Source organism: Hibiscus syriacus, unplaced genomic scaffold (assembly GCF_006381635.1).
Source record: "Hibiscus syriacus cultivar Baekdansim isolate YM2019G1 unplaced genomic scaffold, ASM638163v2 tig00110956_pilon, whole genome shotgun sequence".
In the NCBI taxonomy this organism is placed as follows: domain Eukaryota; kingdom Viridiplantae; phylum Streptophyta; class Magnoliopsida; order Malvales; family Malvaceae; genus Hibiscus; species Hibiscus syriacus.
In genome coordinates, this window is record NW_024062932.1 from 1203262 (window position 1) to 1228457 (window position 25196).

General features: G+C 35.8%; 2 protein-coding genes and 1 pseudogene across 4 annotated transcripts; all 3 read left to right on the top strand.

Annotated features, from left to right (window-relative positions):
* Positions 1-1954: 1954 nt before the first annotated feature.
* Positions 1955-4263, top strand: LOC120148335 (ran-binding protein 1 homolog a-like). 3 transcript variants are annotated; one of them, XM_039161492.1, is made up of 5 exons: positions 1956-2152; positions 2249-2400; positions 2482-2607; positions 3611-3753; positions 3805-4263. In XM_039161492.1, the coding sequence occupies exons 1-5, from the start codon at positions 1998-2000 to the stop codon at positions 3898-3900; spliced, it is 672 nt and encodes a 223-aa protein (XP_039017423.1). In that variant the 5' UTR covers positions 1956-1997; the 3' UTR covers positions 3901-4263. The 3 variants fall into 3 exon arrangements, with proteins under 3 accessions (XP_039017421.1, XP_039017423.1, XP_039017422.1); XM_039161491.1 differs by having other exon boundaries at positions 1960-2152; positions 3611-3759; XM_039161490.1 differs by having other exon boundaries at positions 1955-2152; positions 3611-4263.
* Positions 4264-13389: 9126 nt separating this feature from the next.
* Positions 13390-14999, top strand: LOC120148396 (annotated as a pseudogene).
* Positions 15000-16107: 1108 nt separating this feature from the next.
* On the top strand, positions 16108-16879 carry LOC120148397 (BAG family molecular chaperone regulator 2-like). The gene is made up of 2 exons (XM_039161531.1): positions 16108-16318; positions 16650-16879. The coding sequence occupies exons 1-2, from the start codon at positions 16123-16125 to the stop codon at positions 16877-16879; spliced, it is 426 nt and encodes a 141-aa protein (XP_039017462.1). The 5' UTR covers positions 16108-16122.
* The last annotated feature ends 8317 nt before the right edge of the window (positions 16880-25196 follow it).

Genomic DNA, 25196 nt, shown 5'->3' on the forward strand with positions numbered 1-25196 from the left:
CTTTTGTCCTATTAAACTGGTTTGTACAGTTGTTGATTTTCTTCTTATGCCTTGCAATCGTGATGATGAATGTTTATACATATTTTCATCAGCATTTCAGAGACTTGTGGTTCCAAAATTTATCATGGTAACGCAACCTTTATTGAATTTTGCTTTCGGATGCTGTTTGTTTTATCATCTGCAACTTCTCAAATACAGTTTGTACTGAATCAGACTTAGATGATTTTAAGCTTTTCTACCAGTCGAAGACATAGTATCCCTCTGTCTTGACTTTGACAGTCATCATTTTAATGCTTTATACCTGGTGATGCATGCCATATAGTAGTTACATACGCACTGCATGAACTGCTTTTCATTTTAGGTAGTCATTCTGTGTTGCATATTTTTCTAGTTGACTTTATAATAATCTGAAATCACATTTTCCTTTGACAATATTATATGTAAGCAATGTTTGATGACGTGCTCAGTCTTTTACATTACAGTCATAACTTCTGGTCAGTAATTTGACCTATTCTGTGTAGCTTATGATTTCTAGAACTTTCTGGCTCTTTATTGATTCTTTTACAGTTGTAATGTGTGGCATGGTTGTTGACATGCTTATTTGTTACATGGATGGCTATAACGACTTCAACACTTTCTACATGCAAGTATGTATTATATTCTCCATGGATCCATTGGTTTAGATTTTTAATTTTTTCCTCTATTGTTCTTTGAATATGAGCAAAAACATGGTTTTACTATGGAATGTATAAAAAAATATCTCAAGTGCCTTTTGTAAATTATGTACTTGTTGGTTTCCATATTTTAACACCAATGTTTGACATACAAATAGTTTAGGATAGAGGTTTTGACTTTAAGATTTCTTATATTAAAATTTAATTTTTATATATTTAATATATGATGGTTTTAATACCAAAATGTGTTATATAAAGAAGCAAAAAGGAAAAAGGTAACCAGAGTTACGTTCACAATAATTTCTATTAGATAGGTTTGTTTACTTTGAGATTTTAACATTGGGAATGATTGCTCATGCTCTGCTCCAAACATGGACAAAAGACTCAATAATCAGATTTTCGAATCAAACTTCAATATTCGGGAATTTTAAATCCATTCTGCGACACCACAAACTAGAGCAAATTTTAAACAACAATGAAGACCACTATAGGAGAGAATAATGATAACAACCTTAATCAAGAACTTTAAAATAAAATGCTGAAATTATTGAATGAATAAATATAAATTTTAGCTTTTGTACTGATTTTAAAAAATGTTTAAATTATAAAATTTAGCTTTTGTTATCTTTACGAGTAAAATAATTCATCTATTAAAATTTTCATATGCTTATTTAGTTAAATCATGGTGTAAAATTCTAATATATTTTTAGATAATTAATGTAAAAAAATAATATTATTTATAATTAAAATAATACATCATATATTTACTCTTTTATTCTACCCATTTATCTTTTAAATTTTGTAAAAAAATTATATATAAATTTTATTAAAAAGTATATAAATTTAAAATAATAAAATAATATGTTTTTATGTTTTTTTATATAAATATTTTAATTTAAATATTTAAAATTCTACTTGTTAGCACATATAGCACAATGATAATTTGGTAAAATATGCATTCTAGTAATCTCATATTCCTTCAACTAAACACTATAACCATACATTCATGCCAAATAAATCAAACACTATAATAAAACATTCTCAGTAATTTTATTACTTAATAATTTTACATTTTTACTAATAATTTTATATTATTTGAACTAAACGTACCGTTTGAGTAAACCTCACGCCTCCTTCCGGGCTGCAACAGTTCAAAATAAACACTTCTCCTTCTCTCTCTCCCCCCCCCTCTCCCTCCCTCTCTCCCCCTCTCTCTCTCTCTCTCTCTCCCCCCCTTTATAAAAGCCCTAACAGCCTGATATTATTCTTTTCTTGTTCTTATTTGAAAAAAAACACACGCTCCCCTCTCCCTGAAAAATAGTTATGGCAAGCAAAGAGCCCGATCACGAGCACAGAGAAGACGAAGATGCGCCCGCTGCCGATGATGAAGATACCGGGGCTCAAGTCGCCCCTATTATCAAGCTCGAGGAAGTCGCTGTTAGCACCGGCGAGGAAAACGAAAATGCCATCCTTGATCTGTCAGTATTTTTGTTTTATTCATATTTCCGATTCGAATATTCTTCGATTAATCTGGTGATCATTATTACATGAATATGCTTAATTTTATTAATTAGGAAATCGAAGCTGTATCGTTTTGATAAAGAAGGGAATCAATGGAAAGAGAGAGGCGCTGGTACTGTGAAGCTGTTGAAGCACAAAGAGACGGGGAAAGTTCGCCTTGTTATGAGGCAATCTAAGACTCTCAAGATATGCGCCAATCATCTAGGTATCCTCTCTCCCTTTACCTCTTCCTCAATTATGTTCATATTTTTCTTTTCTGTTTTCTGATTGTTTCATGATTTTGCAGTTTTGCCGACGATGACGGTTCAGGAGCACGCTGGGAATGATAAATCCTGCTTATGGCACGCTTCTGACTTTTCGGACGGTGAATTGAAAGATGAACTTTTCTGCATTCGTTTTGCATCAGTGGAAAGTGAGTATATTTTGTTCTAAATCACTTTGCGACTTTGCCGAATGAAATTGAAACAATGTTATTTCAACTCATTTAATTTACGATCTGGATCTGCATAGCAGGGTTTAGTAAGTGAACAGAATTTCATAGAGTGGACTAGTAGGCCATTGGTATTTTCTTCAATTAGTTTGTGACTTACATTTTAGTCAAGTATTCTTATCGTTATGAATGTTTGAAAGCTTGGTTGATCACAATTCAAAGGTTCAAAAATTAAATCCAGAGTAGCTGAAATTTTAGTTTTTGTTCGATCTGTAAGAGTTGGTATCAGTCTCAAACAAGTATTTGCTTTAAAATGATATAGTTTTACTAATTTATAGCAGAAACCGGCAAACAACTTTCATACTAAAATGTGAGTGATACTATAGTTCTGTTTCCTTAAAAACATGCTGTGAATTTCAAATGTAGCGCATGTTTATTTTATGGAAACCGAAAGCATTTTTGCGTGTTAACCATCGTGGTGTTATTGGGTTTGATATTGTTTGGAGAATCATTGAGATGTTACTTCTATAGTCCTATAAGGTTATATTGAATTTCATATTGATGACACATGCCATTTAAATAAGATTTGTACTCTAGGATAATAATTTACAATTAACTGTTGTTGCTTGTGAACTCTAGCTCTAATGGATACGATTGAATCCTGAGTTGAATTTAAAAGTCTGTTAGACATGATAAAATTAGCTATGTATACGAGTTAACGCTTTAACATAATAAAATACTGGAGAGCTTGATATGCCATGAAAAATGGAACTGTTAAAAGTGGCCTTTATTATTCTTTTCTGGGGTAAGTGTTACAAAATATCAGTTGCAGTTAACGGAAACAGAGATGGATTTAGATTGGGGTTATCATGGCTTGTTTTCTTTGTGATTTGGCTTCTTTTTGGTTTTATTATGAAATTCTGTTTTGAGGGAATTAAGCTTTTTGGTTTTTACTGATTTTACCTTTTTTTTCTTCTTAAAATAGATTGCAAAACCTTTATGGAAAAGTTTCAAGAAGTGGCTGAATCACAAAAATCGAAAGAGGAAAATGAAGATGCATCTGCAGTTGCCGAGTCACTTGAGAAGTTGAGTGTTGAAGAAAAGAAAGCTGAAGATAAAGCTGGAGAGGAGAAGGCTGTTGAAGAAAAGAAAGCTGAAGATAAAGCTGGAGAGGAGAAGGCTGTTGCTACGAAGGAAGATAAGGAAACAGAAGTTGATAATACAGTTAAAGCAGACAGTGAGAAGAAAGATGGGGAGGCAGCTTCCTCTACCTAAAAGGAGGCTGGGTTTGTTTTCCTTTCTGTAGGCTTTTGGCGAATATGGTGAAATTTGTCAGTCACCTGATTCTACGCATGTCTAGCGTATTCTTGGGAGTGAAACCAGATGCGTAACATATGGGTTGGAATGGTCGAGGTCCTTTGTGTCCTTAGGTTTGGGTGTGTGTCGAGGGTTTGTCAAACCCCGAGTCATGTGTCGGACATGTTTGCATGTTTTGAGTTGCGTTTGGAATTTTGGATGGTGTCAAGGAGGGTTAATGCAACTGGATTTTCCCGGTTTTAATATCAGCGTGTCAAAGTTCTATTGCCGCCCAGTCCATGCATTGAATGAGCTAGTGTTATAGACATGCTTTTTTTTTTTTAAAAGAACTTCTATTGGATTTTTTTTTTTAATTTTGTATCTTTATGTCGCAAGATTTGGAAGTTTGGGTGCGAAGGAAATTTGTTTGCCAGAGTTGGCATTGTATAATTCTGGTACCTATTATATTTCTACGGTATTAAAGGGCAAAAATGCTCCGATGGGGCTTTAAAAAAGAAGAAAGCCTGATCTGGAGGAGGGGAAAAAATATTTTCCCAAGTAGTGTGAAAGCTACAGTGGATGCTGGAAGTCTGCCGGAACACATGGCGTTTTCCAGAAGATGGCCGGCGTCTTTAGACTTTTCAACTCTACAGTTGCTTTAAACTTGAAATGTGCAGCAGAGAGGGGCTCCAGCAGAGAAGAAGAGAGGGAGGCTAGCCATGGTGGTTCGGCCGGAACTTGAAGACGCAATGTACTCCGGCCAGAATTTGGAAGATCTTAATATCTTGTGTGTTATTGATAAGTTTGAGAGCTAATATAAGAAAAACAATATGAAAACTATCATTTATATGGCCAAGCCAACTTAGCAAGGGTCACATGATCCTGGTTTCCACATCTTTCGTGCTCCACCTGAAGGAATTGGAGATGCTTTTAAGCTTTTACTCCTTTCATAATAATCAAAAAAAAAAACATTTATTTGGTTCCTTAAGATGCTTCAGAATCTTCATCACAACACATCACACTGGGTTTATAATTCTCGTATTAAGATTTTGTTTTGTCGAGTGTAAATATGGAAGGAGAGAACAAAAAAATAGAAGGAAAAAAATATAAGTTGAGTGTGTTAAATAAGAAATAAATTAAAAGTGTTCATTTTTAATAATTCTCATATGTAAAAATAATTCTTTTAATTTGAAAGGAAAAGATGAAAGAAGATTCTAGATTTAATTTTCTCTTGTTTTATTTCTCAATTTTATCAAGCAATAAATAAATAAAATATTTTTTTATCATTTTTACCAAGCACATCAATATACAAAAGTTTTTTTTATAAATACTTCTACTTTTTTATCCCTTCAATTTATTAACTTTTCAATTTTCTTTTCACTCTATTAACAAAGCCTGAAATATGATCATTGAGTGACATGTATTTGTGACAAGCTAACATACAATAAAACCAAGTGTATCATATGTATGTGATTGTGGATGTACCATGATAATATTAACTTATGATACATAATTATTTCCATGTTCGGACCACACACACATATATATATATATTCAGGAAACAAAGTATACAATAAAATTGTTGAGAAGCAAACTAGAATTGCTGATCCCTCAAAACAAAAATAAAAAAAAAAATCAGAAAGAGATTAAACAAGAAGAAAAGAAATAAAAAAGTAGGTTTTAAACTTACGGACAATAGATGCGTGGTGCTCATGAGATACGGCATGATGGTTATTTATCTTTTCTTATTCATGTAATTGAAATATGATTTTTTTTAATTTTAAAAAAGAAAATATATGTTATGACCCATCATTTATTTCTTTGAACATCATCATTTTGATTATGTATTTATTGATTTTAAAGAGAGCAACATCCCTTGCATCTCACATTATTTATGTATCACTTTCTTGGACTTAATTTGCGGCCAAGTTGTATGCAGATTGATAAGCTATTCCAGGAAGGCGTGCACATTCATCACCTTAAAAAATAAAATAAATTCATCATGTGCATTTTATTGAAATCAAATCTAAGCATTCATTATGGTTAGATTAGATGATTGGAGGCACATTCATCTAATTTCCGACCATAGAATGCAAGTGACTATTTTATTTGAAATAATCAATACAACTACAAGAAAATGGTTGGATCAAGCAGTGAGCAGGGTTTCAAATATATTCTAATAGTTTGCAATGCAGACGAGATGATCCCTGCAGCTGTATAACCAAATATAGTACAAACCGCAGATCAAGGGAAATGAAAGGGCCGGGTCCTCAATGATTTACCAAAATTCAAATATAAAAAACTTATACCATAATGGACAGATTTCAAAGGAAGTGGCTGGTATGTATCCATTTCAAAGACGGAATAAAACATGTTTCAGATCCAGAATTTATCCACGTCTGTTCTGTTGCCTTAGTTTCACGACGGCATGGAATGAAAGAAAAAGTAAAAACATTTAGTTTTTGCCATGGTAGTATCCTAGCCGTCCGGCATCACTTTTGGAATTGATCTTCATGATGTAGAAATCTATCACATGTTCTGCTCTTCTATTAGTTCGATGTACCAAATCAGTGCGTTTTGGGTTTCTTCTGGTTATCCATTTTGTTTGAAATAAATACAGTAAAACGAGACGTTAGCATTGACAGGACAATAAAAAATATAATGAATAAATGAACAATCGAAATCGTGTCGTGATGAAAATTACCGTCTTAGAAACAAATTCACCCCAACCTGTGTAATCGCTCAAATTTTAAATTTTCAGAAATCAAATGACAACTACTGAAATTTAAATCGAACAAGAACATTTTGCAGCCTATAAATATCATAATCAATTCTTACACAATCTTTTTTATGCTCAAGAAAATCCTTACGAATTTTCTCCAAAAAGATAGAATCCGCCTGGATATGTCGAAGACACATATTGCCACGAGCCACGACCACGTCCACGTACACGAGCACGACCATGAGACGGACGAACAGCGACGGCAGTGGCGCGCGAGATTGTTCCTTGTTCTCTATCACTCAACAAAGGAATGAATAATGAACACTATAAATACCCAAGCCTAGTGGTATTTCCCACTCAATGTGGGATAGTGTTTTACGCATTACCAACATTCCCCCATTAATGCGAAAGCGTTCTTCTGAAACTCAAAAAATAATATTCTCAGAGGAGCAATAGCGGAATTAGTTGCTTAAGAACTAGCGAACGTATCTTGAACTAGTTCATAGTGACGATGAACAATTCTTCTCTTAGATAAGTGAAACTAGTCTTGAACTTTCCAAGATAAGAGTACACTCATAACACACAACTAATCTCTTCATCCACCGAAGTCCTCGATATGTAAGATATATAGACACAAGTGTATATTTGTCTATCTTACCTCATGATTCTAGTAAGTGTACTAGAAAAACGGCTCAATGTCTCCTTCTCACTTATATAGGTTATTTCATTAGGTTTATCTCAACATAAACCACCCTAAAATCAGGCTATGAAATAATTTAGAGCCTTTTACAATAGCTCAACCTCTCAAAGGTTATGGTGATTTTCTTCAAGCCAACTATACTCTGGGATAAGAAATCATTAAGAATAAATATTCAACCTCATTAATCGGTGAATTCAATATGCCTTTCTCAGTAGGACCATCCAAACTCTTGGATTTGAATTCATTAAGAGTTTTCATAAAACTCAACCTTTCTAGTGGTAAGTTCATCTTGTCCTTCTCAATTAGGACTACCCACTCAACTCTGGGTTATGAACATATTAAGAATAAATATTCAACCAAATTTGGTAAATTCATCAAGTCTTTCTCACTAAGACTACCCAAAATCTGGGCTATGAATTTATTAAGAGAAATCAAGCTCATCTTGGGCATGCACATTATTTGTCGTAGGGATATGTAGGTAAAAATGTACACTATGAGTCTTTCCATGGTTTCATTTGACTACATTGAACTTAGATAACTAAGTTGGGTATCCTCCATGAATTCCTTAACCAATGGGCTTTAAACCAATCACCTTCGACAAATCTAGGTCGAGTTTCCTTCTTAATCCTTTGGTAAGCGGATCTGCTAGGTTTCTTTCCGACTTCACATACTCATTAAGTGTCTAACATATTCATGTCTTATGTGAATGTGTCTCTTCTTACCATTGTAAGCTTGATTATTGGCTACACATATCGTAGCTTATGAATCACACAACAAGGAGATTGGAGGAGTTGGTCTTCCATACAATGGAATTTCAGCTAATAAATTTCTGAACCATTTGGATTCTTGCCCAGTTAAGTCAAGAGCTATAAACTCTGACTCCATAGTGGAACGAGAAATACATGTTTGCTTCGTAAACTTCCACGATATCGCTGTTCCACCTAAAGTAAACACATGTCCGTTTGTAGAACTTACCTCATCATTGTCAGAAACCCAGTTGGCGTCACAATATCCTTCTAAAACTATAGCGTCGAAGAGCAACCCAATGTTGACCACTAGGATTATGAGTATATCTACTAAGTCTGCTCACAACGTAGGCAATATCAGTCCGAGTATAGTTCATTAAGAACATGCGACTTCAAAATTTTTTAGCATATTCGGTTTGGGAAATGCTTCTCCCTTTATTTTAAAGAGATGTATGCTAGGGTCATAAAGAGTTCGCACAGGGATAACATCATAACTGTCAAATTTCTTTAATACTCTCTCAATGTAAAGCGTTTGATTTAAAGAAAAACCCTTTTCAACTTTGGTAACTTTGACCCGTAAGATCATATTGACTTCTCTCAAATCAGCCATCTCAAATTTTGTAGTTAATAAATTTTTTGTTTTGTTAATGAACTCAATGTTAGTACTGAAAATCAGCATGTCATCAACATATAAACTTATGATGACGCAACCAGTACCAAACATCCTCGAATATACGCATGCATCTGAAACATTCACAACAAAACCAAAAATCATGATAGTTTTATGAAATTTCTCATACCACTGTTTTAGAGGTGTCGACACTTTGCAGTGATGAATTTGTTTCTAAATTGTTGGAAATAAATATGCAAAACAAGGCCGAGGTTAGGACGTTAGAGGCATGTGCAAATTCTTAAAAAGAGGCTCTTTTTCGTAAAGTGAGTTAGACAAAAAATGAGATAAGCTTTACAGCTGTAACATAGTACTAATTATTGGTATTTCCCATATCTTCCTTCGAACAAAGCTTTTTGGGATCCTTTTTTATAGTTTAATCATCTACGGTAATATCAATAACCTCATTGTGAACTTTTTGAGGCCATGTTCCGTCGCGCACATTGCGCATGCCTAGTCCCACCTCTACTGCAAAACGAAACGTTAGCACTGACATGGCAATATAAAATATGATGAACAAATGAACAACCGAAACCGTGTTGTGATGAAAACCACTACCTTAGAAACAAATTCGCATGTGTGTAATTACTGCGAGAGGCGAATCGTCTCCCGATGTTAACACGGTCGCTTCGAGAATTTATACACCTGAAATCGAAGTAGACTGCCGGTGGTACTGCCCTTCTGATAACAACAGAGAAAAGAAGCTTGAAATGCTTGATTAGTGCTTTAAATAGTCATTATTTTATTGTTAATTACTCATTGATTTGTCGATTTTTGTTGCTAATTTGGGCGTTTAAACTTGTTTTCTGCATATGATGTTAGATTCCATAAATGATACTTAAATGGCGCAATTCTACAGTTTTTTATATTTTTTAGAATCAAGGCCGACTTAGTGGACATAGCTTGGGGCATGACTACATCTGTCTGACGTGGCATCCAGTCACCATCTTCTAGAAGGTCCCATCAACATTTTTGTGAAGACGAGAAACTCAATCTCGAATTAGAACTTTAAATTAGGATTATCTTTTAGATTTATCTTTTAATTTTCTTTTTATCTTTTAAGAATTATCCCTTATCTTTTGGGATTTATTTTTAGGATTTATTTTTGAACAAATTCAAGAAATTATCTTATTTTGAATGTAATTTTTAGGGTTTTAAGAGAGTAGTCGATCGCCGGAAATATTGCCCGCCTGGGTGAACTCACATACGATAGATGCCATGAGGCGCGTGCCTCTGAGTTGGGCGCCGGGTGCAGCGTCTATGCGCTTATGGTATGTGTTTTCACCTTTTATTATATTAATAAATAATTATAATTTTAAACCTAAAAAGCCTACCTGCTAAAAAATATCTCAAATCCAAAATCGTAACTTATCTCTCTCCATCGCACGCACTCCACCGATCTCTTCTTCGTCGGTAGTCACAGCAATCACCACCGCCGGACGCCGACCAGATAACCCCTTCTCCTCCTCTCCTTGGCTGCTCCTCCTCCTCTTTCTTTACCACCGACTCATCCCTTCTCTGCTTTCTTTACCACCACCGACTCACCCCTTGGATGCTTTTTTTCTTTCGTTTCTATATACAGAGCATGAATGGTTGTTTCTTTTATTATTTTTGATTAAATTGTAAGTTATTTATTTTTTATTAAATTGTAAGTCACGGCCTGAATGGGTTGATTAAATTGTAACCTAATTAATATATTTACACAAGGACACAAACAGAGCAATGTCGAAACCATTATGAATTGATCCATTTCATATATAAATTGTAACCTAATATATATATATGGGTTGTTAACAGAGCAATGTCGAAACCATTATGGAATTAATCTATATACCATTATTCATTTTGGACATGCAATTAATCAATTCGTTTCTATATACCATTATGAATTTAATGTACTGTAGTTAAAAATTAAATGGAATCAGGAAGTGGACCAGCTTCAACCGCTATAGATCGGACAAGAAAATATGCAACGCCGGAACTATGTTTTTTATGTTAGTTTGTGTGTTATTAGCATGGTTTTTAGAACCGGATCGGTTAGCGAACCGATCATACTACCGGTTTACTGGTTCAATCGGTCGAATCGATCTGATCGGTTGGAAGAACCGGACGACATTATAATTATTTAAAAAATTAAATAAAAATACCAAAAATATTTAATAAAAAATAATTTTTTATATCACAAGTCATATTCAAAGCAAGTCATAATATATATAAGTTAAAAACCATAAAATCAAGTGAAACAAAATGATTCAAATTAACTACAATATAATATTTAAGGTAAAACATATTAAATAATAAATATAATTATATAACTATAATTAAAAAATAAATTTGAAGCTAAAAAAAATTATAACAAAATGATATTGTTTAGTTTAATTTTTTTTTAAAAACAATCCCACATGGCTAAGAAAGATAGAAGAACATTCCAAAAGTCTAGAGAGTAAAAATATGAGAACAAAACAATCCCACATGGCTAAGAAACATAGAAGAGCATCACAACTAACTTCTATAAATAATAGAGGTAATTTGACATTCAAAATCATGGAGCCTTTTGGTGAGCATTGAGTGAACTATTCTTTCACTTCAATCAAGCTTGAAGTTTAGGCTTCAATCGAGCTTCTAATTTTTTTTTGAGTTCAAGCCTTTTCGAGTTCAAGTTTCAATATTATATTTCGAGTTCGAGTTGAACTTGATAATTTTTAGCTCGTGAGTTTGAGTTGAGTTGAGCTTACTTTTAAAGTTTTCAAGTTCGAGTCGAGCTCAGCAATACTCGAGTTCGACTTTGCTCATTTAACAAACGACGTCATTTGGTTTAATTTAAAAAAAACAAAATTGGCTGTTTTTCTCGGTTTTTTTTTTCGGTTTTTAATCGGTCCGGTTTGAACGGTTCAGCGGTTACGGCCGGTTCACTAGTAACGGTTCGACCGGTGTAGATTGAATCGGACTAAGCAGCGATTTCCGGTTAAACCGGTCGGTCCGGTCCGATTTTCAAAACACTGGTTATTAGTTGATACTTGATAGTGAAATGATATTGAATATTTTGATTTTTAAAGAACTATAATATTATTTATCATGTTATTTTGAGTATAAAATATAATTTATATTTGATCTATGTCATATAGTATACACAATATGTCTCGCATATGAAAGGCGCACCTAGGCTCCAAGAACTTTTTGATCCTCGGTGCGTCTTGCGCCTTTGAAGTCAAGATAAATACTCCACCGGGATAAACTCAAAAACGTATCTCATTTTCATTTGTTCTTAAGTTTTATCTACTTTATAAAATTTATTTTCCTTCTAGTTTCGCTTTTCTTTGTTTTTCTTTAAAGTTTTTTTTATTTTTAAAATACTATGTTTTCTACCAAGCTTAGCTAAGTTTCTCATAAGTCAAAGGCTGAAGCTATGACTCTATTCCGATTGTGAGAATTGAAATCGAGCTCAATTCTCATTGAGACGCTATAATCCGAGTCGGGTTTTTCTAAGACTAAAACAGAGTTGGTATTAACAAATTATTGTCGCGGTTAGTTCACACAAGGAATGGGATCCAAAGAATAATTTTGGATGATCGGTTCACTAAAAAGAAAAATAAGTTATAAGGGTTGGGCCTTGTATTGTAGCCGACGTGAATTCGAAGCTAAAAGCATATTCAATGATCGACAAAATTAAGACAAAACTAAAGCTTGAGGGTGGTTTTATTTCATAGAATTTTCATCTATACTTTCTTTAAAAAAACTATCTAAGAGAAAATTAGTTCAAGATATACAATTAGTTGTTTAAATGATCGACAAAATTGAGGCAAAGCTAAAGCTTGAGGCTGATTTTTACTGTTTCTATGAACCCAGTTTTCTTATACCTGATCCATCCAACTTCCAAGATGCCAAATTCTACAGTAAGAAATTAATACTTCTTTCATTATCTTTTACACTTTGTTTCATATATAGCAAGCTTTTTCATCCAGGCTCAATTGTCTGTTCAAATAACTTTCGAAAAATAACATTATCAATTGAGCTGCGAAGATCTTATATGTTTCTTTGTTTTCTTCTCATTTAAGGGTCAATTAACTAATAGTATGAAGAGACTAGAATCCAGAAAGTCACATCCATGGTGGTGGGATAGCATCATCAGCCCCAAGAATTCAAGGTGGCTAGCAGAAAATCTTGAGGGTAAGTTCCAGGTAAGGTGCTGCTATAATCTTACGGTCCTCGTTTTTGGAAACCATTTGGAAATAAGGTGTCATTCTGGTGTTGCATATATCTTACCGATCCTACCTGTCTAGCTTTATGGAGAGGACTAGTATCCTCACCTCTTCTAAAGAATTTTGTTTCTTAATCATAAACTTATGGAGATGTCAAACAAGAAAATAACATTAAGATTGATGACTACAGAAATGGATCGTAGCGACAAAAAAAAGCTGAAGCTGATTGAAGACGACGGAGATTCTTTTGCAAAAAAGGCTGAGATGTATTATCAGAGGAGGCCAGAACTTGTGTCTCACGTTGAGGAGTTATACCGCATGTATCGCTCTTTGGCTGAGCGTTATGACAGCCTGACAGGAGAATTGAGGAAGAATATTCCATCAGATCTCCAATATCAGGGTCCGACATCTCTGACATTATCTCAGACCAAATGCCGAGTCATTGTAAATCTGGTCCACGAGCTGCTGGTTTTAGTGTCTTCCTTGGTTCTGGTGGGAACAGCTCTATGTGTACCAGAAAGAAGAGGACGAGCTATCTACTCGAACAGATTCTGAAACCGAATCTGATGCTTCCTCAGTCAATAATTACTCAGTTTTATCAGGAAATGGGAGTGATCAAGGGGTGAGCAGGAAAATGATTGAGTTGGAGATTGAGCTCCATGAAATGAAACAGAAGCTACGGGTGCTAGAGGAAGAAAGTACAGATGGTTCAATAAGAGGGGCAAAACATAATAATCCTGAACTTCTTGCTAGAATTAGGGAGTATGAGGAGAAGCTTGAAATTGCTAATAAAAAAATACAGCTCACCGAAGAAAAAGTCACCTGGTTGAGAATCAAGCTTCAAAAATATAAACCACTAGAGGCAGCTGACTCAGAATCATCTGAAGAAGAAAATGTCAAACTCAAGACGCACAAGACAGAGCAGATTGAGGTAAACCAGGCATTGGATCTTGAAAATAAGAATGGTATGTTGGAGAAAGATAATAACCATGCAGATGGCAAGATGCAGGCAATGGTGGAAGAATTAAGTATAACTAAAGAAATGCTCCAGGGTTCTGAGAAAGAAATTGCTAGTTTGAAGCTGGAGATGATCATATGAGTTAAATTAAAAATATTAAATTATTATTATTAAAATATTATTACATCTATGATCATTGGAAGGCTAAATTTTTATAAATATATTTGTTACATATATTGTGTGTGTGGTGGTGAAAGTAACTCGGCCTTGAAAAAATTCAAAAGTTGCAGGTCAGCTTGATTCAGCTCGAAGAGAGATAGTTACATGTAAACCCAAACTGAATACACAGAAAAGAGAGGTCTCCAAGCTGCAGGATAGAATTGCTATGTTAAAGAATAGTTTATAAGACAGGGATCATGAGATCCGGGATTTAAAGATAGCTGTATCTGATGCTGAGCAGAAGATTTTTCCCGAGAAAGCTCATATAAAAGCTGAAATATCAAAATTGTTGGAGGGACGAATTTGTTTGGAAGAACAGCTCAGGGATTGGGAAGCATGAGGCCGGTCCTTGGAGGAGGACATCAGAAAAGCCGTGCATGAGAAAATAGAATCAGAGGAGAGGCTTCGTGGTGAAATCGAGCATATGAGGCTGGAGATTGCTGAAAGAAGTGACTGCATTAAAGTTTTGAATGAAAACCTTGAGACTTTAAAAGCAGAGAGGGATGACCTTGAAACTAAAAATGTATCTCTCAAAGCAGATATTAGTACTAGGGATAAACAGATTGATCAAATGGACAAGCATCTTCACGAGTTAAATGTGAAACACGTGAAGCTAGTTGCTAGTGCTGGTGGAGCACATAAATTGGCGGAGGAACTGCAATTAAAAGCTAAGGAACTAGAGGATGTGATTGAGAGGCAAATAATCACAATACTGGAGGGAGCAGAAGAAAAACGAGAAGCTATAGGTCAGCTTTGCTTCTCCCTTGAGCATTACCGAGATGGGTATCACTAGCTTCGTCAAGGATTTATGGGGCAAAAGAGAGTTCCAGTTTTGACAAACTGAATATGCAGTGCTACATAACACCATTTCACTTTACTTGGTGAGAGTTTAATGATGATACAGAAAACAGAAGTTGCATGTAAGAGAGAAAAACGATAGGTTTGCTCGCAATGCTAGAACCAAGAAGAAGCTCTCTAATTATGCTCATAATGTTGGGATCCGGCTGCATTTAGACAGGTCAATCAAGCGGTTCCTTGCTTATCATGCTCGCACACATACCCGTGGCTTCATTGATCTAGGGTTCAACAGGAATAGGTCATGCGGCCCTTTGTGTGATTTAAGCTTGATCGTCCTAGGTCTCAGTCCTGTCCTGTTTGTCCGTAACTCTCTTGATGTGAGTTTGCTGCCTTGTCACGTTTATGCACCCCCATATTATCGCGTTCAATCGGTATGCCTGTGTTGGTTTAAATTTCTTTTTTGTATACTGCTGCTTGTATTATGTACTGAATCAAAATAATTAGTTGATATAATATATAGAGGTGGGAGAAATTTTTCATTAATTATTTATTATATATTTTTTGTATAAATCCAAAGGAGTGGAATGGATCTTTTATCATTCTTTGTATCCAGTATATGTGTGTATTTGTATCTCTCTTTAGATGGATATATTTGGGAGTGAAGTCATTACATCCACCATCTTCTATGTTTGGAATTACATAAATTCAGTGAAGAAATATCCTCAACTGTAAGCAGAAAGCTACAACTAGCACCAATCAAGGCTTCACTGTATTCTGAAGTTAATGAATTGGACCCTCCAGTCTCATCCGTTACATCATGTGATATATACTTTATTGTTCGATCCTATCATTCTCATCCTCTTGACCCTCCACCTGGCACATTTAGGCTCCATCTGCTTTGGGATTTTACTAACATAACGATCCTGTCATAGTCTTGGTTTCCTTAATCAAAATCATGATTTCTACATGTAAATTGGGGGGTGGGGGGACACGGTACAGAAGACAGAAACACTAGCTTGAAGCTGGCCAACCGGTAACAGCTTATAAAAAAGGTTATGTTGGAGGGTATTTGTTTCAAAGCAATTTTTGTTTGCTTACTCAATCCTCTTTAGTTCAGCCTTAGCTATCCCAACTAGCTCAGACTAGTACCTCTCTCTCAACCAACTCCACCTTTTCTAATTTTCTGACCATGAAAAGATTATCATCTTCAAAAAGGGTAGTGAACAATAGCGTTAAAGGGGCGATAGAGTGGGAGCTTAGGCCTGGTGGCATGCTTGTTCAAAAGAGGAACATGGGGGATTCTTCTTCTGCTCCTATGATCAAGATCAAAGTTTCTCATGGTTCTTATCACCATGATATAGCTCTGCCTGCTCAATCAACTTTTGGTAATCATTTCTTTATACTTTTCTTGCTTCATGACTGTCTTTGTTGAGGTTTTGTGGAAGATTAACACAGTGGATTCTGTAATCAATGCATACCAGCAGTTTTCATGTTACTTTTTCTCCTTTTAGCAACATTTGATTTCCATTTTCTGTATTTGATTAAAATGGTATGTTAACTCGAGGAAATTTTGAAAAAAAACTTGTTCATGACTGTCTTTGTTGAGATTTTATGGAAGCTTGTTGGCCTTGACATTTGAACAAACTTACTGCTCTGCCTTCATTTGTCTGTGTTTTTCTACAATTCCCCTTCTTAATAGTTTGGTTCAAATTGAAGGGGATCTGAAAAGAGTTGTTGCACAAGAAACCGGTTTGGAGCCCAAGGAGCAGAGGCTATTGTTCCAAGGGAAAGAAAAGGATGATGAAGAATGTTTGCATATGGTAGGAGTAAAAGACATGTCAAAGGTGGTACTTTTAGAGGACCCAGCTACCAAAGAGAGGAAGCTGGAGAAGATGAATAGAAATCGGACCGTGCTAAAAGCCTGTGAAGAGGTTGCTACGGGTTAGATCAGAGGTTGATAAACTCTCTGAGAAGGTTAGCATCCGCTGAAAAGAAGGGATTAAAATTTAGTTTTTAACGTTACAAATGTCGGTACTTTTCAACCCACTGATTAAACTTTGGTAGGTTATTGCTTTGGAGGCATAACAAAGTCGCAGAAAACGAATTCCTTGTCTTGACAGAGTTGCTTATGGTACAATTGCTCCAGTTAGATTCAATTGAGGCTGATGGAGAAGCCAAAGTCCAGAGGCGGGTTGAGGTTGGTCATTTTATGCTTACTTCCGACCGAGACATATGTATGATCAAAAGGTTTTTTCTTTACTGTAATCATAAACCCTTTTGATATAAATAATTGTGCTTTGGTGCCTTTGTGCCATAGAGAAGATGAAAAATGAGAACCCATTTTGCTTGGAAATGGAAACAGTTGGTTAATTATGTCACATGTCCATCTCCTTGTACTGGATCCAACCTCATAGTAAGAAAGCTAAGAAGGAAAATAAGTAGATTTAGTTTATTAAAATAGTGAACAAAGAGGAGGAGGTCATTGATGGATCTGGTTGCTTTCAACCATTTTTCAGCTCGAATCACATACTAGAGGACATTGGATTCTGGCACAGGTTCGTCGAGTGCAAGGACTAGTGGACAGCCTAGACAAATTGAAGGCTCGAAACACCAATCCCTTCAGCAGTAGTTGCAATGCAGTGGCGGTGAGTAGCAAATGGGAGGCATTTGAGTCTGGGGTAGGATACTAGGATCCCAAGCCTCCTTACCATCGTCTACAAGAATAACTCAAGAATGGGAAGTATTCGATTGAGCTCAACTTAACATCTATCACATGGTAGTGTACTATTCTTATATGGGATCGAAGCTCCATCCATAGAACACTTCATTTTGCTTTGCTTTTTGTAAATAGCTCCGCTATTGAAGTGCAGAGAAATGGAGTCTTTATCTTTCGGCTGCGCATGTTTTTACAACAAGTGTCTTAGCTTAGACACTTGACTACTATTGTCTTTTCTAAGATTGAATTGAAACCATCCCTTGACTACTAGCTAGCTTTCAACAAGATTGCTTAATTTGTTTTTGGTGATTTTCTCTTCTTCTATTTTTCCCTTAATACGAATTACAGGCAATAAACAAGAACCCGACATTCATGTTTACGGACGACGTCCGTATGGCACAGACAGGCCCGACCCTGAGGCTGGGCAGGAGGGACACCTGGCTAGGTCCCACCAAAATTATAAAGTTATATAATTAAAAAGATTAAATTATTTATTTAGTCATTTTCCTATTTCTCTATATCTGTTTAAGTCATTTAATTATTATTTTTTTACAAATTATATTTAACATTATATTTTATTTTTTTATTATCAATCATTAAAAAATTAATGATGATGTCGATGTGGTATTTTAAATTACTTTTTTACTTTTTACACCTGGCTCGTCCTGTTAAATGGAGGCCAAGGTGTTTGTGGGAGGAGATAAGGGAAAAGCAGGGTAAGGTTAGCACAAGCTGCTTTGGTTTTCTTTGAATGTTCCAAGGCATACCATTGTTGTTTGGATGGTTGTCCTCAACAAATTGTCCACAGTTGATCGTTTGATGTGTATAGAAATGGTGATTGAGGGTAGATGCAAGCTTTGAGTATTGTCCAGGAGATTAGGGATCATATATTTTTTGAGTGTCCTTTCTCAAAGAAGATTTGGGAGGATTTATAGAAGCTTTGTAGGATTTAGAGGGTTGTTGTGTGATGACCTTAACTGGGCAATTACTCTATTGAAGGGCAAATCTTTGCTTGTTTATATACTTAAAATAGCTTGATGTGCAAATATATATATATATATATATATATGGGTGAAAGGAAGTGCAGATGTTTTAGGGGCACTGATTAATTGATTGTATTAAGGGGTTGTGAGAACTAGAGTGCCAGGGAAGATAGGAGAGATGCTGTAAATCTTTTGTGCTTTGTGCTGTTTGGGGCGTTTAGGCACTGAGTGTTGTATTTTTTGTTTGTTTGTAGCAACATTTGTTTTGGCTGTTTTTTTGGGTAATAATATGACATTTATTCAATTAAAAATCTAAGTTGTTTTTATTTTTTATTATATAATTTATTCAAAACATGGCGGCTACCAGCAAGCAGAAACTACCCTCATTTTCTCGACACCGTAAAGGCTCGATTAAGAATGTAGAGAATAGTTTTAGACTTTAGTAAGCCTTAACTATAAAATAAGTGTAAAATATAACGTTTTTCAATAGTGATGTTTAAATTATTTTTAAATAATCATGGTGTTTAATGTTATAAACATTATTATTTTAGGTGTTCGAATTGAACATCGCTATAAATATTATTATTTTAGGTGTTTAATTGTCAATAACGTTAATTTTTTCGTTAAGTGATATTTATTACAATATGATAACTTTTAAAATATATTTTAAAATTTAAAAATTATATTTAAAAAACATATACAATTTGAAATAATCTCAAAACTTTGAAAATCTTCATTTCAATCTCTAAACCCACACCAGCCGCCGACCTTTACCGTTAACGAAACTCCATCCGACCTCACCTCTCCTAAGCGACCAAAACCCCTATGAAATCGTGACCGATCGATGTCGAATCGACGTTTTATACCATGCGAATCCTAGGATGAAAATCGCGATCCAACGCGATTCTAACGGCCAATCGATGACAACACGACGACCTATGACTAGGAGGATGATATGGACTATGTCGGAGGCAGTGGGTTACGGTTAGGATTTGGAGATTTTAGGGATATTGGGCTTTTTTGTAATTTAAGAAAATTTATAGTTTTTTTTTTATAAATATAATAATATTTTTTAAAAAAAATTCAAAATTACTAGATTGTGGCACGTGCCACTTAACGGAAGAAATTAACATCGTTGATGGCTTATACACCTAAAATGATAACGTTTGTAACGTTAGACACCAGAATCATTAAAAAATAGTTTATACACATATTCGTGAAAAATAATGTAGTTTGAACACTTATTTTATATTTAATTTTATTAACTTAATTAAGATTTTATTTACAACGAATGGCTTTTCCATACGGCTTATATTAGTCTCGTTTCCATCTTAATTAACTTTATAATTGTAAACTTATCGAATGATTTTAGTAGTGTTGATTCACTTTTCGAAATTAAACCAATTAACTAATCGAATTAAATTAGTTCAGTTGAAGAATAGTTAATTTTTTAATATTCAATCAACGATTAATTCATTTTAAAATGGGTTAATTAATTAAATTAATCAAAAATATTAAATATTATATATATTAAATACATATTTTAAGCTCAAACTCATTAATAAGTTAGACTAACTATTTTTTAACTACACTAGACGCTTTAAATAATTAAAACTTTTTTTAATTGAAAAGGAGCTTAACAAATTAAGCTAACAAAGTAGGGTGAGCTTCGTGATCCACTTGCATCTCAACACCAGTTGGAGCAGTATCATAAAAAGCAAAATGGGCCAGGCCTGGAGGGACCATCTTGGCAAGGCTGTCAGCAATTGAGTTGGTAGAACGAGGGATCCATCAGACACTGGTTTGCCACCGTCGAGCTCTCAAGGAAGCAATAGCTCTTACTAACGGAAGAGACTGTTTGCAGCATCAATCGAGTCAGCTTGAGTATTCTCAGTCTGGATTTCCAGACGAGCGATACCATGAGTCCAAGCAAGTCGGAGCCCTTCATATAAGCCCCATAGCTCCACCTGGAAAATCGTAGAGTAACCAATGTTTTTACTAAATCCAGCTATCCAACAGCCAGAAGAATCTCTAATAACTCCCCCGGCAGATCCCAGATTAGTTGGAACCTTGACACTACCATCACAATTCAAGCAAAACCAGTCATCAAGCGGCCTAATCCACTTGGTAATTTCCTGGGAAGATGAAGAAGATGCTGAAAATTTTAGCGGTTGAGATTCGAAACAACGAGCCCAACTGTAGGCGCAATGGAATATAAGTTTGAGTGGTTGGCTATCTCCACTAAAAACTTCGATGTTCCGTCGTTTCCATAGTTGCCAGAGGATCGAGGCGAAAAGAGAAGACCAGGGAACTTCAAATCCTTGCAATTATCGCTTGATGGCTAGATTTTGGATGAGCCATTGGAGGAAATCGGATTCAAAGAAACTGGTACTCACAGCAGCAGGGATGATGTTTTGCCAAAAGGTCTGAACGCCCGGGCAGTCTCTCAAAACATGCCGGATCGATTCTTCTCCAACTTTACAAAATGGACACGAAGAGTCTGAGGACATGCCACGACGGACGCGTTCACCATTCGTCATGAGTCGTTGCTTCATCGAAAGCCATAAAAAGTGGCGAAGACGTTGAGGGATAGGGAGTGACCAAACTGATTTTCAAACGGGGCTAGGATCATGCCAGCCATGATCAAGTTGTGAGTGGTAGGTAGATCCAACGCTGAAACCATTGTCATTATCGCGATGTCAAAGAATAGTGTCATCTGTATCGAAGTCAAGAGGCGGCCGGATATTAACAATATGGGCTACCGTCACAGGAGGGCAAGAGACATGAGCACATGAATATTCCAAGAGTCCTCGGGAGTGACAAAGTCATGAACAAGAAGGTCGTCAGAAATGGTAGAAGAGTCGAGAGCATAATTATGGAGGGAACCCAACGAAGGAACCCAGTTGTCGCTCCAAAACTTGCGATTATTTCCAGTGCCAATCGACCACACAAGGAAATGAAGGAGGAAATTCCAAGCCTTTGAAAGACCACGCCACAAATGGCTGCAAACTGGCCGGTGAATAGACGAAGGATATGATTCGACAATCTTATACATTTAGCGAAGAACTTTGACCCAAAGAGCATTCAGACATGTCAGAAGATTATACCCCAGCTTCATCATGAAAGCGGTGTTTTTCTCATGCATAAGAGGCAGTCCAAGGCCTCCTCGGACTTTTGGTTGGCAGACCGTTTCCAGTTAACAAGCGAGACTTTCGAAATCGAAGAGGTATAGCTCTAAATAAATAATCGGATACATGTTGTTGGGATCCCACACGAACGTAGTTTTAAAATTTACTTAAAATGTCAAAATCAAAACCAGCAAAGGTTGCACAGTTGATAAACCCGTCAAACTATTGAATATTGAAACACAATGGAAAATCGAATAAAAAAATAAAGTGGAGAACACACCAAATTTACGAGGTTCGACGAGAATATCATCTACTCCTCGGGCACCACACCGGATGATAACTTCACTATCAACAAAATATTACAACAAATGGAATTCTTTAGAATTCCCAAAGTGAGAGAATGAAAAAAACAAATGGAAGAGAGAACTTGTTTTTTTTGGATGATTTCTAATGAAATACTTAGACCTATTTATAGTTGAGTTCTAAGGACTAAACTTATAAATAACCTAATATTTTAAGGTCTAAACATGAAAAATAAGTTGGCCACCAACCAAGATGAAATTTCTAATCTTGCCAAACTTAATTTCAAGTCAAACATAACAAATCTCCACCTTGGCTTGAAATTACCAAGCTTACTCAACTTTTTCAACTCCCCAAATTCGATGTTGTGTCTCTAATTGCTCTCACAAGTGCCATACACCCGAAGGTGTTCATACTTTCAGGATGTTAATCAAGTTTAAACAATGATTGAACTTGATTACTGTTATTACCTTGGTCATCATATCTGCAAGATTTTTTGCTGTCGCAATTTTCTGAAGCAGAATCTTTCCTTCTTCAAAGATCTCCCACACAAAGTGATACCTCACGTCGATATGTTTAGTCCTTGAATGGTAGACTTGATTTTTCGCTAAGTGAATAGCTCTCTGACTGTCACAATAGAGACTAATGTGCCTTTGAACAACTCCCAAGTCTTCCATCAACCCGTTAAACCAAATTGCTTCCTTCACTGCCTCTGAAACTGCCATATATTCTGCCTCTGTAGTAGACAAAGCCACCGTAGATTGCAAAGTAGACTTCCAACTTATTGGGGCTTTAGCAAGAGTAAACAAATACCCAGTAGTTGATCGACGCTTATCCAAATCACCAGCATAGTCGGAATCAACATATCTAACCACACACTGACCAAGTACTTCATCCTGTTCAAAAACTAAACCAACATCCATGGTTTTTTGGAGATACCGTATAATCCATTTCACAGCTTGCCAATGTCCTTCTCTATGATCATGTATGTACCTGCTCACAACTCCAAATGCATGTGAAATGTCAGGACGCGTACACACCATTGCATACATCAAGCTGCCAACTGCATTAGCATATGGAACTTTTGCCATATACTCTCGTTCTTTGTTAGTTTTAGGAGATAATTGAGAACTAAGTTTCAAATGAGAAGCCAGTGGGATACTTATATGTTCGGTATTCATGCCAAAACATTGTAATACCTTTCTCAGATAATGCTTCTGTGTTAAACAAAGCTTCCCTCTATGTCTATCTCTGCTTATCTCCATACCAAGAATCTTCTTGGCCTCACCTAGATCTTTCATTTCAAACTCTTGATTCAACTGAGCCTTTAATTTATCTATCTCCTTTTGATTCTTCAAAGTGATCAACATATCGTCAACGTACAAGAGAAGATAAATGAAAGATTCATCTTTGAGCTTTTGCAAATACACACAATGATCATATTTGCTTCTAGTGTACTTTTGCCTCCTCATAAAGCTATCAAATCTCTTGTACCACTGCCTCAGAGATTGCTTCAATCGATATAGTGATTTGTTCAGCTTACAAACCCATTTCTCACAACCACCATCTTTGTATCCTTCTGGCTGAGTCATATAGATCTTCTCTTCTAAATCACCGTGCAAGAAAGCTGTCTTTACATCAAGTTGAGCTAGCTCCAAATTCAACTGTGCTACCAAGGCAAACAATATTCTAATAGAGGAATGCTTCACAATAAGGGAAAATACTTCATTATATTCGATTCCCTCCTTTTGAGAGTAGCCTATAGCTACCAACCATGCCTTGTAGCAAACATCTTTCTTGCTATGAGTTCCATCTTTCTTTGCAAATACCCACTTGCATCCAATTGTTCTTTTACCTTTCGGTAATTGTGCCAGTTTCCAAGTGTTGTTCTTTTGGAGAGATTACATTTCTTCATCCATGGCACTTTTCCACTTATCACTTTCCAAGCTTTGTTTTGCTTCTTGGTAAGTGATAGGGAGATCATCATCAACAACTAGAAGAGCATAGGCCACCATATCAATAATTCGAGAAGGTCTACGAATTTCTCTCATTGGCCTTGTAACTGCAAGTGGTTCTGGTATCTCCAATGGTTCTTGGGTTTGAACCTCTTCATCTTCTGATTCTTCTATTGGAGTTGAAGAATCAGCTGCATCAACTTCTAGGATCATCGTCGACTGAAACTCCACCTGTTTTGGAGTATGCTCTACCTGCTGCGGAGTACTACTTGTCTGGATAGCTTCATTTGTTACCTTCTTTACTAGGGCAGATTCATCAAAGGTAACATCTCTGCTACAAATTATCTTCTTGGTGTCTAAACACCAAAGGCGGAATCCCTTCACTCCATGGGTGATTCCCATAAAGAGAGCCTTCTTTGCTCTCGGATCAAGCTTGGATTAGTAGGTTTTCCAGACCATACCTCCAATGGTGTTTTTCCTCCTATCGCTGATGACGGCAGACGATTGTTGAGATGGCCAGCATATGTCACAGCCTCGGCCCAAAATGCCTTGCCTAACCCAACATTAGACAACATACATCGAACTTTCTCCAATAGTGTTCGATTCATACGCTCTGCCACCCCGTTCTGTTGTGGTGTATTTCTAACAGTGAAGTGTCGAACAATACCATACTCATGGCAAACGTCAAAGAATGAGTCACTTTTATATTCCCCTCCATTGTCCATCCTAAGACGTTTAATCTTTCTACCAGTCTGGTTCTCGATCATATTTTTCCATTTTAGGAAAATTCGAAACACTTCATCTTTATACTTCATCGGATACACCCAAACTCTTCTGGAAAAGTCATCTATAAAAGTTACAAAATAATGGTTTCCTCCTAAAGACGATGTCTTTGAAGGACCCCATACATCTGAGTGAATATAATCCACAATATCTTTTGTATTATGTATAGTGGTGCCAAACTTCACTCTCTTCTGCTTTCCTAGAACACAATGCTCGCAAAAGTTCAACTTGTAAGCCTTTGCACCTTTCAACAATCCTTTCTTTGCCATAATTTGTAAGGATTTCTCTACAGCATGTCTCAACCGCATATGCCACAACTGGGTTGCGTCCAAATCATCACCTCCAAAAGCTGCTGCAACTGCTCCAATAATTGTACTACCTTGGCAGTAATACAAATT